Source organism: Astatotilapia calliptera, chromosome 7 (genome assembly GCF_900246225.1).
Source record: "Astatotilapia calliptera chromosome 7, fAstCal1.2, whole genome shotgun sequence".
NCBI lineage: Eukaryota > Metazoa > Chordata > Actinopteri > Cichliformes > Cichlidae > Astatotilapia > Astatotilapia calliptera.
In genome coordinates this window covers 13,098,709-13,113,713 of record NC_039308.1, presented here as the reverse complement: position 1 = coordinate 13,113,713, position 15,005 = coordinate 13,098,709, and the positions used below count along the sequence as shown (strand labels likewise).

The following is a 15,005-nucleotide window of genomic DNA, read 5'->3' as shown; positions in this document are numbered from 1 at the left end:
ACTCCTCAATTTGAAGCCTCAAAACTAGCATTTAATTTTTAGCCATATGGTACAGAGTTACCATATTTGAATGAAGAAGTGAAGTGATAAGTTATCAACTAATGCTATCAAGCTTAGTTAGCTACATCCGTTACATTGTAAGAGTGATGAAACACAGAAATGACTGATAATTAGCCTTAAATAACAGACTAATGAAATGCTAGTTCTTCTAAAACCATTTTCCTTGCTAGGCTATTAGCATGATTTTTTTAAATCTGTAAAGTTGAACATTTTAACATGGGAGTCATGCTCAGTGGACACTAGAGAAATCACAAATCCAGAAGTACTGAAAATGGATAATTCTGTACTTTTCATTGGTCATGTTGACTTTAAAACAAGAAATGTTAGCTAAAGCTTCAAATATAATCTGGATTTTGTCCCAATTTGAGGAACTGACATAAACAATAATGTCACAATTACTAATCTGTGCCCAAACAAATTTGCTTTTTATGCAGTTAAATAAGTACAGTGTTCTGAAATGAATAGTTTAGGTTTAAAAAAGCTACTTCTAAGATTTGGTGGTGTTAAATCCAATTGGCAAACGTCCACATTTTTACATGTTTATGAATCAAATTTCAAACACGCATTTTTGTTATGAGATTTTCCACATACAGATTTTTAGTTTTAGTTTTTTAACATGTATGAAAATATGTCCTCAAGTCCTAAAGCAATTAATATACCTTGAAAGAATTTTTTTCTTCAATGTATATTAAGTAAGCAAACATATAAATGCAGTGGAGTATGAATAAGCATAGAAAAAAAAATTTAATGCAAGACGCAAAAATGTACTTGAGCTTCATTAGATTTCACCACTTTTGGACAGGTTTTTAAAGGTTCCTTCACACATCTAATGAACATGTGATCGACTCACTCCACATATTCATCCATCATTCAGGGCTGATTTACCCCTCCTAATACAAGTCAATACATGCCGCTGTGGAGTCAGGAGGACTTGTGGAGGTATTGAGATGTGGATCGTCAGGACATCGACTTTGGATTCGGTCGGTTCACCCGAGGACTGACAGACAGGGTAAGTGGTCTTCTCGCTCTTTACCTTGCATGCGACATTGACTTCTCTGTCTGGTTAATGGTTTTCTGTAGAGGCAGGTCGAGTGCAGTTTGTTTCCAGGCCGTGGAAATGTTGCGTGTCACGGTTTGTCATCAGTCATCACGGACGTGTTGATAAGTCCCGTCAGTTTGCCTGCATCTCTTCCAGTTGGCAGGTAGGCTACTTGTTGGCAGATCGTTTTCCCCGCCCTTGTCTTACACTGAGTTACACCTCATATATCCACGTGGCAGGCTTAGATAATGTGTTTTGCCTTGTAAAAATGCTGACCTTTGTAACTGATGATTGGTGCATCCTCGCGGTTTTTCCCTTTTTCATATTGTTTTTCTGTGCTTGGACACAAAGACCTGCTGTTTGCACTAATCGCGTGCAAATGGAAGCAACTTTTCTGACCTCATTACGGAGATAAGTCAAGTGATGAGGGCCGTGGGGATGCTTCAACAAGTGATAATGGATTTGTGAGTCTGAGGTCTGGAAAGTTCTGTATTAATAGTACAAGTGCTGCATCTCGTTAAAACCAATTAAAATGATATTAAGGTGAGTATGTGATCTTTCATCAACATGCAGCTACGCTTGCTAACCAAAATTTGCTCATATAGCATGTTTTTATATCAGAGAGAGGCAACTGGAAAAGGCATGTATATGCTTTTTTTAGTTAACCGGCCATTCAAAGCACATTAGGGCTTTAATGTACACACTTTAACCTATTTATCCACATCACACCCAAGCCCATTTGAAATCACCACTTAACCAAGCATGAATAGCTTTGGACTGAGGGAGGAAGCCAGGAACCCATACGAGCACAACAGCCACTAGAGGGCAACCCCTGTGGTTGAGTAAAGACTCCCAGTCCTATGGAAAACACCTGCATCATGTTATTCTGTTACTAGACACTAATTAGCAAATGTGTGTGTCTGTTAATTGTTTATGAATACAGCCAGCATTAGCTAACGACTTTGCCCTCTCCTTTTCAAATGTTAATATCTGCCTTTAAAAAAAAACTAGTACTGAAACTCTAACATTGAAGCCTCAGAATGCAGAGTATATAGAGGCCTTGACTCATTTAGCAATAAGAGACCATAGAAAGTCTGATTTGTTCTGTGGCTTGACGTGACAATGGGCGAAATAAGGCACTAGTGATACAAAGTGGCCAGGTCCTGAGTTAAGTTTTCCTCAGCTGTAAAGCGAGGGACTGTAGTGACTACCAATGACATTGAAGAATATGGTTGATTGAGTCATGACCAGTGTTGGGACTAACGCGTTGTTAAGTAACGCGTTACAGTAACTACGTTATTATTGTGGTAACGAGCACGGTAACTAGTTATTATGCCAAAATCAGGAACGCGTTAGTCGTTACTGGGATTTAGATAGGGTCGTTACTCGTTACTTCGTGTGGTGGCTATCGCGGAGCTTCCACAGATTCAGTAACATTAGCAAGTGGTGGAGGCCAGCAGGTGGATGAAGGAAAAGTGACGCAGAAGGAAAAGAGACCCGAGGCGGCCGCCGGTCCAAGTGTGAACTGAACTTCAGGTAAGAAGTTATGACCTGCAGTCTCTCTGGGTCAGATATGAACCAAGTTTAGGTGGAGTTTATTTCCGTTATTCTGACTTTTTCCGTACTGCGTGCTAGCTAGCATGACGGAGTTTCTATACAGCTGGGTGGGTGCTATGAAGTTACTGATGTTGAACTTTATTTTGTTCATAAGTTATTAGAGTTGCCAACCATCCCGTCTGGTATTCAGAGAAAATATTACGCGTTTCTTATTGAGGTGAAAAGGAACAGTTTGTCCCGTAATTCAGCTACAATGAAAAAGGCACAAAGCTGGAGTTATTCTGTGTCTTTGCTGCACAGCTGCCTCTTCTTCTTTCATCCTCTCCCCTCCCTCTCCCGTTTCTACTTCAACCCTGAAACTGATCAATGATCAGCTCTCTTGTTTGTTTATCGCTCACTTTGCGCAGAAAGAGGAAACCAGGGGATGTCGCGCTAAACAACAGCAGCACGTTTAAGCTTGATCAGCTGTTGTTAGAATTTATTTAATATTAATTTCTAGTATCAGCTGATGTTTGCTGGAGCCACAGCTGCAAAAAAGCTGCTGGTCATGATATCGTTTGGTTATCTGGTGAGAGGGAAACATGAAGATGAAACCAGGAGACGTCCTTACTGGATCATCAGAGCTGAACAGGTGATGGAGAAACAGGTTTACCTTTTAGGTGACATGAATGAGTTGAAGGGAAGTTATGAACTGTTTCTGAGAGACAAATAACCCCAGGATCCTTTTCTAAGCAGCTGACAGCTGGTAACTGTGCAGGGGCAGATCTAGCAAAGTGTGGCCAGGGGGGCATGTAGGGCATTAACAGGGAAAGGGGGGCACAAAGAAATACTTTTCTTTCTTATTCTCATTTAAAATGTCTAGCTTTTAAAAAATAATTATCTGAATCTTACAACAAACGATTGATAGATTGATGCATATATACCATCAAAACAGTGTACATCACTGTCACAACAGTGTTTGTTTTCATTCAAAGGCTTTATGATTTTTCCTATAATGGTGGGCCGGTCTCTAGTCAAAATGCCCGGGCCAATTTTCCCAGTCCCAGTCCAGCCCTGTATGCAGCTCATCTGCAGTCTGGTGTTGCCTACATCTTCCTATTCAGAAGGCAGAATTTCTGAGTTCTGAGTACAATCGAAAGCACCACGACTGCAGTTTTTGTGTTGGATGTAAAAGGCGCGCATGACTCTGTGACGTAGGCTAGAATCATGGCGGCGGTCAACAACGGTCCAGGCGTGGGATTTCTCTCGTGGAAATATGCATTATACATTATACATTATACACAACTCTGTATATTTTATATATTTATATATTTTATTATTATTATTATTTTTTATTTTTTATTTATTTATTTATTTTTACCATTTAATTTGTAAAAATGTGTATACACACACACACACACACACACACGTAGGAAAATATTTAGTATACACATCCAGAAATGCATACACTATTATATATTGTACATATATTTATTAGTTTCAGGTTGGCCATTCTTGTATTTTGCTCGTTTGTGTTATTGTGTTTGCACATCTCTGTTGCTTGTGGGGCTCGCACACAAGAATTTCACTCGCATGTGCTGTGCCAGTGTGCCTGCACATGTGATGTGACAATAAAAGTGATTTGATTTGATTTGATTATACATTATATTTTCCCTTCTATTGGTAGGTGGCACAGTGCACTTGTGGCAAGTAAGCAAGCTAGAAGACTGGCAAAGTTATGGAAGAAACACATTAACAAGAGAACTCTGAGTAAAACCAAAGTTACTTTCCCTAGTAACTAGTTACTTTGAAAGTAACGAGTAACTTGAAGTAACTGAGTTACTTTTGAGAGAAGTAACTAGTAATGTAACTAAGTTACTATTTTAAAGTAACTTACCCAACACTGGTCATGACAGGGTGGTAAACACATTAGAGGAACACAAGCTGTCAAAGCAATAAAGCAGTGCGCAGTGACTGAATTGCTTCCTGTGTAGAAGAACCTTACAACCAACAGGTGCACCTTTATATACGGTTGATACTTTTAACTGAAATGCAGTATAGAGCTAGTCTCTCTTGACCATGATATGAACGGAGTGGAAAACTAAGGCAAGTGTCTCAAAGATGCTATAAGGCTCCTTTTGAGATTACTGCTCATTGTGAATGATCTCAAAAATATTTAAACATGACAAATTTATTGCACAATGTAAATTCTAGAAACGTAATTATTCTTTCTTCGGTTACATGGACAGTGCTAAATCCAATATGGTATTACAGGCTGAAGTTTTTGCTACCTGGCTGAGACTTCCGGTTTCATGTTAGTACTCGCAAGGTACCCCAAAAGTATGAATTTGTGGAGTAGTTGTTGTTGTTTTTCACTTTTGCACTGCCCCTGTCTGCAACAGTGAGTGTTAACCTTAGAAGTAGTTATCAGTTAATATAAATCAATCAACACACCAACCTGATGACATCACATTCTGTACTAAGAAACTCGTGTTTCTTAAATCCAGCTTCAAAGATTTACATACAAAATACAATACTACTGCTTAAAAGTAAATACAGTGGCTTGCAAAAGTATTCGGCCCCCTTGAACTTTCCCACATTTTCTCACATTACAGCCACAAACATGAATCAATTTTATTGGAATTCCACGTGAAAGACCAACACAAAGTGGTGTACACGTGAGAAGTGGAACGAAAATCAGACATGATTCCAAACATTTTTTACAAATAAATAACTGCAAAGTGGGGTGTGCGTAATTATTCGGCTCCCTTTGGTCTGAGTGCAGTCAGTTGCCCATAGACATTGCCTGATGAGTGCTAATGACTAAATAGAGTGTACCTGTGTGTAATCTAATGTCAGTACAAATACAGCTGCTCTGTGACGGCCTCAGAGGTTGTCTAAGAGAATATTGGGAGCAACAACACCATGAAGTCCAAAGAACACACCAGACAGGTCAGGGATAAAGTTATTGAGAAATTTAAAGCAGGCTTAGGCTACAAAAAGATTTCCCAAGCCTTGAACATCCCACGGAGCACTGTTCAAGCTATCATTCAGAAATGGAAGGAGTATGGCACAACTGTAAACCAACCAAGACAAGGCCGTCCACCTAAACTCACAGGCCGAACAAGGAGAGCGCTGATCAGAAATGCAGCCAAGAGGCCCATGGTGACTCTGGACGAGCTGCAGAGATCTACAGCTCAGGTGGGGGAATCTGTCCATAGGACAACTATTAGTCATGCACTGCACAAAGTTGGCCTTTATGGAAGAGTGGCAAGAAGAAAGCCATTGTTAACAGAAAACCATAAGAAGTCCCGTTTGCAGTTTGCCACAAGCCATGTGGGGGACACAGCAAACATGTGGAAGAAGGTGCTCTGGTCAGATGAGACCGAAATGGAACTTTTTGTCCAAAATGCAAAACGCTATGTGTGGTGGAAAACTAACACTGCACATCACTCTGAACACACCATCCTCACTGTCAAATATGGTGGTGGCAGCATCGTGCTCTGGGGGTGCTTCTCTTCAGCAGGGACAGGGAAGCTGGTCAGAGTTGATGGGAAGATGGATGGAGCCAAATACAGGGCGATCTTGGAAGAAAACCTCTTGGAGTCTGCAAAAGACTTGAGACTGGGGCGGAGGTTCACCTTCCAGCGGGACAACGACCCTAAACATAAAGCCAGGGCAACAATGGAACGGTTTAAAACAAAACATATCCATGTGTTGGTCAAAGTCCAGATCTAAATCCAATCGAGAATCTGTGGCAAGACCTGAAAACTGCTGTTCACAAACACTGTCCATCTAATCTGACTGAGCTGGAGCTGTTTTGCAAAGAAGAATGGGCAAAGATTTCAGTCTCTAGATGTGCAAAGCTGGTAGAGACAAACCCTAAAAGACTGGCAGCTGTAACTGCAGCAAAAGGTGGTTCTACAAAGTATTGACTCAAGGGGCTGAATAATTACGCACACCCCACTTTTCAGTTATTTATTTGTAAAAAAAAAAAAAAAAAAGAAGATGTTTGGAATCATGTCTGATTTTCGTTCCACTTCTCACGTGTACACCACTTTGTGTTGGTCTTTCACGTGGAATTCTAATAAAATTGATTCATGTTTGTGGCTGTAATGTGACAAAATGTGGCAAAGTTCAAGGGGGCCGAATACTTTTGCAACCCACTGTATGTTCTTGGTTTGCTTCTTGTTAGCAAATGGCTTCCCTAAATTGGATCAGCCCACTCTCGTTGGTTAGAAAGACTGGTTACAGCAGTTAAAGAAACCATGGACATTTTAGCAAAGGTTAGCTATAGTATCAGCCTCTGGTGCGTTTCTAATAAAAGACGAGCTCAGATAGAAACACCCACCCCGAAACAATGTCACTGGCATAAAATTTGCATACTGATGTGACACACACTGTTGGAAAGTATGGTATAGCGTGCCATCCAAGAGCTGTGACATACCACTGTGGAACTGACATATGCCACCGTGCAGTGACTGACATGCTGCTAGCAGCTTTTCAATCTTGAGGCTTTTTTTTAAGACCATTAATTTTACTGAAAACCACTTTAGTCTTTTTAAATTTAAATCAACTTTTCTGGCTTCCAGCAACATACGAGCCCTCCCACCGTCTCAGGCCTTTGCTGTCTCTTTCTATAACACATCTTTTAGGTGATGGAGGAAGTCTCTCTGTCACAATGTGCTCGCTATTCCTTCCAGGAGAGGATTGATGTGTCTCCCATCTCTGTGACTGACAGACTACATAAACAGCTAAATGTGTTCCTCAGAGCTGTCTGGCAGAAACCTGCACCCCACCCTCCACCCCCCTCCTGCACAGGCAGAGGCTGTACTCACACTGATGTCCTGGGGGCCTGTGAGGGACGACGAGGCCGGGGGCTGGCACTGTTCTTAAACGCCTACACCAACCATGTAGATACACAGTGTGCAAGCTGCTATTCTGAGCGCTGCATATAATTTGGCGTTACGTCCTCATGGCATTAACTTGTAATCTTAATTAATTCATGAGCATTTGGACACATTTTGTAAGCATGTGTGATGTTTCCAGCGATATATCACACAGCAAGTGTGTAATCGCCGCTTTGTGATGCCCAGAAGGGAGAAAAAAGGGATGAAGCCAAATTATGAAATGCAGTTATACACCTAATTTTATTCTATATTAACTCATTTCCTGAGAGGAACAGAGTGAAACGATGCACTTCTTACACTCATTTCTCCTCCATTTTTACACTTCTTCAATTTGTGTTTGCTCAAATCCTGTAGGTGAAGGAGCAGGACGCTGCTTCCATCTGCTGGTAACAGTTATGTACATTCGTCCAGAAAAGTAATGCAGGACTTCCACTGTAATGAGAACACAAGCCGTCTTTTATCCTGCAGTCATCTGAATTTGACTGTGATATTGTGATGTCTAAGCATGCAAATTCAGAGAGCATCTTCACCAAACTGCACGCTACAAATAGAGAAAAGAAATACACCGGAGATGTCTCCAGGGAATACTAATGAGTGGTGGATGTAAACACATAACTACATAATGGGGGAATCCAGTTTACAGCTGGATATTGCACAATGAACCTGTTAATGTACATGTAGCTGGACTGTGGATTAGAACGGCCAGAAAACCAAGCCATGTTCACAAATGTCACCAGGAAAAGTCAGACAGGCTAGGTATGACAAAAGAAATTCTTAAAAAAGAAAACTCATTTAATACTGGCTGTCTACACCTTAAAAGTTGTCCTTCTGTAACACTGCACTGCCTCCCAGCACAGAGGCTGTTATTAGATTAGGCTGGAATCCTGGTCTGACTCCTTGCATGTATGAATTTCCAGTAAAGGCTGGATCTTCTCCAGCGTGCACGATGGCATGACAACAACCATGGACGGTATAAAAGATGGACTGCACTGTGACGTCACTAATTACTTAATTACTTAATTAATTACTTAATTACAAGTTCTGACTCTTAGAATGACCATAATTGACTAAGTAAAATGGATGTTTATTAAACTTATCAGTAAAGCGCTTACTGAGGTCAGAACAGTCGGGTGTTTTCTACAGGACTGGAAGACTTTGTTCAACCGTAGGTGTTCCCCTCTAGTGGCTGGGAGGTGCTTTGCTTTGGCTTCAGTTTTCCAGACCTGCAAACTGCTGAAAGTCAGCTTGTTAAATGGCAGCAATTTATCCTTTTTGCTGACTGTCCTCCATCAAGCGCCTCACACAATTACAGCAGAACTGTGCTTTGACAGTTTGTGCTTTGACCCTGAGGTACACCACTCTGTGAAAGGCCAGCATACTCCTGGTCCCTCACCTGACCTTGTGTACCTGCTGGTTCGGTCTTTGCCTGAGAACCAGCTCTGATCATCAGATCACAAATGGCCTCTTTTAATGTATATGCTGATAATTCGTTTTCAAATGCTGGATTAAATGTTTCTATATATGATTCTGTTTTTACCTGTTCTTCTAAATTTGAGAATCACCAGTTTAATCACGTGACTGAATGATGTGGCTGTGGCTCAGGTGGAGTAGGTCCTCAACTAATTAGAAGGTTGATGGTTCAACCCTCTGCTGGTCCAGTCTGCATGCCAAGTTATCCTTGGCAAGACACTAAACCCTGAGTAACTTCCAGTGCCTTCACTGGGGTGTCAATGTGAGATAGAAAGTGCTAAGGTGAAGGAAAAATGTACTTTTATCAATGAATCAGGCTTAAAGCTCCATATAAGAACCAGATCATCAATCATTTGATCATCTGGACATGACGAAAAGGCCTAAGAATTCATTTCTGAGTTTCCCAAGATGAAAACACAGCAGGACACACAGGGCAGTAAATGCATCTTTTTTTTCCTGATTTTATTTTGCACACTTTTTACTGTACAATCAATTTCAGACTTTTTTCTTATCTTTACAAAGTAAAAAAAAACTGAATCTGTTTCAAAAAATAAACTGTTGATTTTTAATATGTAGTTTAAATATTTTTGCATAAAGGAATACACATTAAAATGAGAACTCCAGTACAGTCTAGCTTTCTACTGATCAATATTATACAGTGTAACACACTTGTTCCTTCACACGTTTCATAATACTTTTATTGACACATGGAGATATATATATATATATATATATATATATATATATATATATATATATATATATATATATATATATATATATATATATTTATTTATTTATGAGTGGGACACATGAGGAGACACATGTCATGCTGTGTTTAGACGACGACCTGTAGAATTTCGACAGTGTTTGTGAGTTTGTGTTGGGGACAGTCTGACTTATTACGGCCTCCTTTCTCTGCTGCGCTCGTTTTGTCGCCGTGTTCGGGCTGGCCGCTCTGTTGGTGGCCAAATTCAAAGCTGATCCTGAGCTCTCCCACGTGACAGCGAGGGAGAACGTCTGGGATCCAGTCAATCACAAACGGGCAGGCCTCCTTCTGATCTGCTGCTCCTGCTCGAGAAACAGCAGTGTAAACATGGCTGTGCAGGCTGACTTCAGGTGTAAAAGAAGAAAAACTAAAGAAAGAAAGAAAAGTTACTCACCGACTTTGAGGAAGGTGCGGAGCTCCATTGGTCGTATCGCCTGCGGCCGATCTGACTTGCATCCTTCTAGTGATTCCAACTCAGGCGGAGGCTCGGGGCAGCGAAAATGTGAGTACGAACCGTCTGCGTTTTTCACAAAACTCTGAGTGACCTCCAGCGGCAGCTGTTGGGCAAGACAAGAAGAAAGAGGTACGAAGTTGTAAGAAGAGGTCTGGGGTCTGCCAAAAAAACCACTAATGAAGATCTTTCATGAAAGAAATGCTGTGTGATTTTTTTTATTTATAGATGCGAGCGTTTACCTCAGGAGTGTCAAAGATGCGTTTGACCTGCATCAGATTGGTGATGTGCCAGGTGTACTTGGAGTAAGAGGTCTGAGGAAGTCCATCGTTTCTCACAAATGCTGACATTCACACAAATAAGACAGAGACAGAGAGAGAGAGACGTATCACATAAGTATGAATTTTTGGGCTTGTTTAGCTGGAAGTACCCAGATTCACAGGAGACATTCACAGTTACTGCAAAGGGTTACAAGAGGAGTAACGAGGCGATGAAGGCAGACTTACTACATTTCATTTTTTGAGTATTTTCTTTTCTCTTTAATGATTTGTGAGATGATAAAAATGACCTCCATTGGCTTGAAACTTAAAACCATTTGCAAGGTTTTTGCGTGGCTGTGTTACGATGGTTCATGAGTCACTAGTTTAATATCTGCCATTGTGCTGTAATTTGTAAGATTATCAAGTACTTTCTGGGTGACGAACCAGAACGTCGCTGACATAGTTTGCATCACAATTCACAGGTTACTGCCTGTAAAATGATCATTATGATCTTAAGCACAATTTGAGCAAAGACCCGTTACATGATAATTGTGTGCACCTAAATTCAGACATCACTCTGTTCTGAAGTAGCGAATATTGTGACTTGTGAGCACACGGACACCTCAACCTGGGATAAGCTCATTGGTTCTTTTCCAGGATGAGCTACATGATGAGCTCAGCTGTGTGGTTTTGATTTCTGTCTTACTTAAAGCCTAATATGTTCCCACCTGTTGTGAAGTTAGGCAGTCTCCTCTTCTTGGATCCGAGCGACAGACGCTGCTGCAGAGCGTTGAAGAACTCCTGAGGAATGTGGTAGACCAGAGGCTCTGGCTTCCCTGATGGGGAAAAAAAGAAACAGTTTTTTTTCTGTGCGCAGTGAGAAATTTAAAGCCTGTCATGTTGCAGAAACATGTACTGTGATCAAGTTCCATACCATAGTACCATATCACCCCAGACTGCAAGCTTACTTGCAGTCTGGGGTGATATGCAAGTAATCACCCCAGACTGATTACTTTCTACCTTTAAATCTACCTTAGGAGATTTAAAGGTAGAATGGGAAAGCCTCCCCCATTCTACTTCTTCTCTCTGTTAAAAGGAAGTTCTTCCTCCCTACTGTCGCCAAATGCTTGCTCATTAGGGAGTCATCTGATTGTTGGGGTTTTCTCTCTCTCACTGTAGGGCAGTGGTTCTTAACCTGGGTTCGATCGAACCCTAGGGGTTCGGTGAGTCGATCTCAGGGGTTCGGCAGAGCCTCCGCCGTGACATGCACGGCTCATTTTGTGCACCAGTAAAAAACATATCTATTTTATTTTATTTTATTTTTCACTAAAGAGGGGTTCAGTGACTGCACATATGAAACTGGTGGGGTTCGGCACCTCCAACAAGGTTAAGAACCACTGCTGTAGGGTCTTTACCCAAAGTGCCTTTAATTGACTGTTGTTGTGACTTGGCGCTATATAACTAATAGTGAATTAAACTGTCGATGTAAACACAGTCGATGTAGAGAGTTTGTATGTTTTCACTGAATAAATTAAATAAAATGGGGACCACTGAATGGCTACCCTGAGGTACCCCTGAGCAAGGTACCGTCCCTACACACTACTCCCCGGGCGCTGGATTGGCTGTCCACTGCTTCAATAGAGTGAATGGGCGAAATGCAAAGAGTAATTTCCCTACGGGGATAAATAAAGTAATTAAATCGTTTAATTTTGTTTTACAGCTCTGCAATAAGCAACTAGAAACTGCTATTTTCATCAAAAGCAGAATAATATTTGTGTTTTGTTACTACAACTGTGTGCTCCCCAGTTCCTCAATTTAAAATGTGTTAACAGCGTGTTTGCGCTGGCCCCTGGTGGTTAAATACAGCAAGTACAGCATATTTAACAATTAAACGAGTGAACCATTCCAAATAAAGGTTCTTTGCGTCATTAATTTTTAATAATCTGTTATGTTGTTCATGTTGATAACTTGGAAATACATTTTTGTTGTTGTGATTTGCTTCTTACTGATTTATGGTTTCACTGGATGTAAAGTAACTAAAACATTTATGAATTATGATCAAAAATGTGACAGAGCAACATGGAAGACCCGGCGCAATTATTGGTCAAAAAAGTGAAAGGAGGGTGAAAGTGTTTATTAAGTGTTGGCTAAAGTTTCGTATAATGAGATACTATCTCTGTATCTGACTTTATCTCATTGTATATCTGCATAGTGACAATAAAGACATTCTATTCTACAAGGAAATGAATAAGAAGTCTCTGTGAGACAAAAACTCAGGCTTCAGTCTGCTCCAAACACTATGTTTCAAGAACTTTTTTCTACTCGTGGCTCGGTATGATGTCAAACATGAGGATATTTTCTATGTAAAAGTCTCCATTGTACCACCGGAGACAGGTGACACTACTCTCAAAGACGCAAGATTTCATGGCCTAATTTGTTGAAAATACTTTCGTTTTAGTGCTTGAATCGTTGTTTCAACTTTACCATCACACTGGTAGTGCATGGCCAGGTGGATCCTCTCTGTGATACTCGCCAGCCACTGATGAAAGCCCATCGTCACCGTATGCTCATCCACGGCCTGAGTGCTCCCTGAGACATACAAATATTTAGTCTTCAAATCAGATTAAAAAAAGAATCCAGACATTTTCCTGAACTAAATGTTAGAATATGCTACAACTGTTATAGTATCTTCTGTGTTCTTTTTGAACAGTGGATCGGGGTAAGTGCTGCAAGATTAGATAGATGAAATGACAACCACAGAGAGAGACGTCTGAGGAGATTTAAGGTTCTTTAACAGACACACACAAGAGAGGTGGAAAGGCTCCAGTGGTGAGACAAGGCAAGGAGGTAGCACCTGGAGCCTTCGGCCCACCAGCACCAGGGGCTTTCCTGTGACCAGCTTTCCTTGGGCAAGAGGCCGACACTCCCTCCTTCCCCACCCCAGAGAGAGAAGCCACTGAGAGGGCTTCACAGAGGCAGCAGGAAATGACAGAGAAAGATAAGACAGGAAGAGAAGTGAGGACAACAGCAGATTTAGAGCAACATCGATGAGCACAATGATTTGTGCTCAGTTTTTCAGAAAGAATTACGATCAAACCACCAGAGACAGATTCATCCAGGTGAAGCTTCTTGGCTCTGGGATGAGAGCCGACGGGTTCAGCCTGCTGCAGAGGTTTCTCACAGGGACTGATTGTTCTACCCAAAACTTTTTGCTGCAAGCCTGAAAGGAAAACCACAAGGAGAGGGACATGCTAAGACATGTGATCAAGCATGAAGGAACAGTTGGCTGAGCTGCATTTGTGGCCAAGAGTAAAGCCGTAAGCTGGTCTGTGGTGCTTTTTATACATCTAGATTGTTTTGGTGTTAGAAACCCAGTCTTGGAGACATCTGCTTTCTCTTGACTATGCTTAAGTTAAATGGCACTTGGAAAAAAAAAAAGCATAATGAGGGGCTTTTTCTTGTGACAGAGTGACACAACCAAGCCATGCTCAAAGTCTTCTCCCATTCTGATGCCCAGTTTGAATGTCATCAAGTCACCTTCGCTGAGTCACTGCCATATGATTGGCTGATCAGACAGTTTGTGTTATAGAGCAGTTGAACAGGTGTACTTCTGAACAACTGAAATATATGGATATTTCTTCACTACTACAAGTCGAGCCTTCTGGTTTCATTGCATTGCAGAAAGGCAGACATACCCACAGCTCAGGGCAACTCACACCAAAACAATCAGAAATGATTAAAAAAAAAAAAAAAAAAAAAGCATTACAGGTCAGAGAAAAATGTGTAACTCTGATTTTCGCCAAGTCTCTTAGTAAACATCATGTGCATGTACATTCAATTGCTGTTTTTTTAAACAGTATTCCTCTGCAGCCCTCCAAAATGACAGGTTATTATCACTAATATATGTATGTGTGTATCTTTTTGCTTGTTGAGAAGTTTCATAAATAAAGAGACTGGATTCAGTATTCTTGTCTGACAACACTTTAGTACTAATGTAATCCCAGTCTGCTGCCAGGTTCTGTCGAAACTGGTTGAAATCAGCTGGGTTGCCGTACCGCTGGAGGCGTAGTTGAGGAAAGCTGAAAACTCTGAGGCCAGCTTCTCGTCGCTTGCAAATGCACACACGCAGGCAAAGAAGTGAAGGCAGGGCTGCAAAGTGAAAGAGCTGGGAGGCGGCTGAGAGCCGCCTGCTCCGTCCACGCCGGCTTTATTTCTTCTCGTGTTAACCTGGCAGGCACAGTGAAAAATGCTTCTCTCGCTCTTCAAAGCCTCTGATGACGGCCCCCCTGCGCCTACAGTCAGATGCAGCAGCCCCAGTGGATGGTGTGAGTCCGTGTGACACTTCACCACCAGCGTGTCTTTAGAAACGCGCTGCACCAGGGGCCCCGGAGACTCCGTGGCCAGCCGCCACAGCTCTTCTTTGACTTGATCTGAGGCCTTCAAACCCTCCAGGACTGAACTTTTGAACGTCAGTGGGGTGGCACAGCTGCGACACTCTATGGCTTGTTTG

At 41.4% G+C, this 15,005-nt stretch overlaps 1 protein-coding gene across 3 annotated transcripts in view; it reads right to left on the bottom strand.

Annotated features, from left to right (window-relative positions):
- Positions 1-9,792: 9,792 nt before the first annotated feature.
- The window catches only part of c7h2orf42 (chromosome 7 C2orf42 homolog), a 6,496-nt gene continuing 1,283 nt past the window's right edge, over positions 9,793-15,005 (bottom strand). The window contains exons 2-9 of one of the 3 annotated variants that reach the window (XM_026173168.1): positions 14,551-15,005; positions 13,596-13,715; positions 13,350-13,460; positions 12,980-13,084; positions 11,224-11,331; positions 10,478-10,578; positions 10,179-10,341; positions 9,793-10,086 (exon numbers count right to left, since the gene is read on the bottom strand). The exon at positions 14,551-15,005 is cut by the window's right edge and continues 639 nt beyond it. In XM_026173168.1, coding sequence (XP_026028953.1) covers positions 9,854-10,086; positions 10,179-10,341; positions 10,478-10,578; positions 11,224-11,331; positions 12,980-13,084; positions 13,350-13,460; positions 13,596-13,715; positions 14,551-15,005 — 1,396 coding nt within the window. In that variant the 3' untranslated portion in view covers positions 9,793-9,853. Of the gene's footprint in view, positions 10,087-10,178; positions 10,342-10,477; positions 10,579-11,223; positions 11,332-12,979; positions 13,085-13,349; positions 13,716-14,550 lie in introns of all 3 variants that reach the window. The other 2 variants (XM_026173167.1, XM_026173169.1) reach the window with 2 other exon arrangements.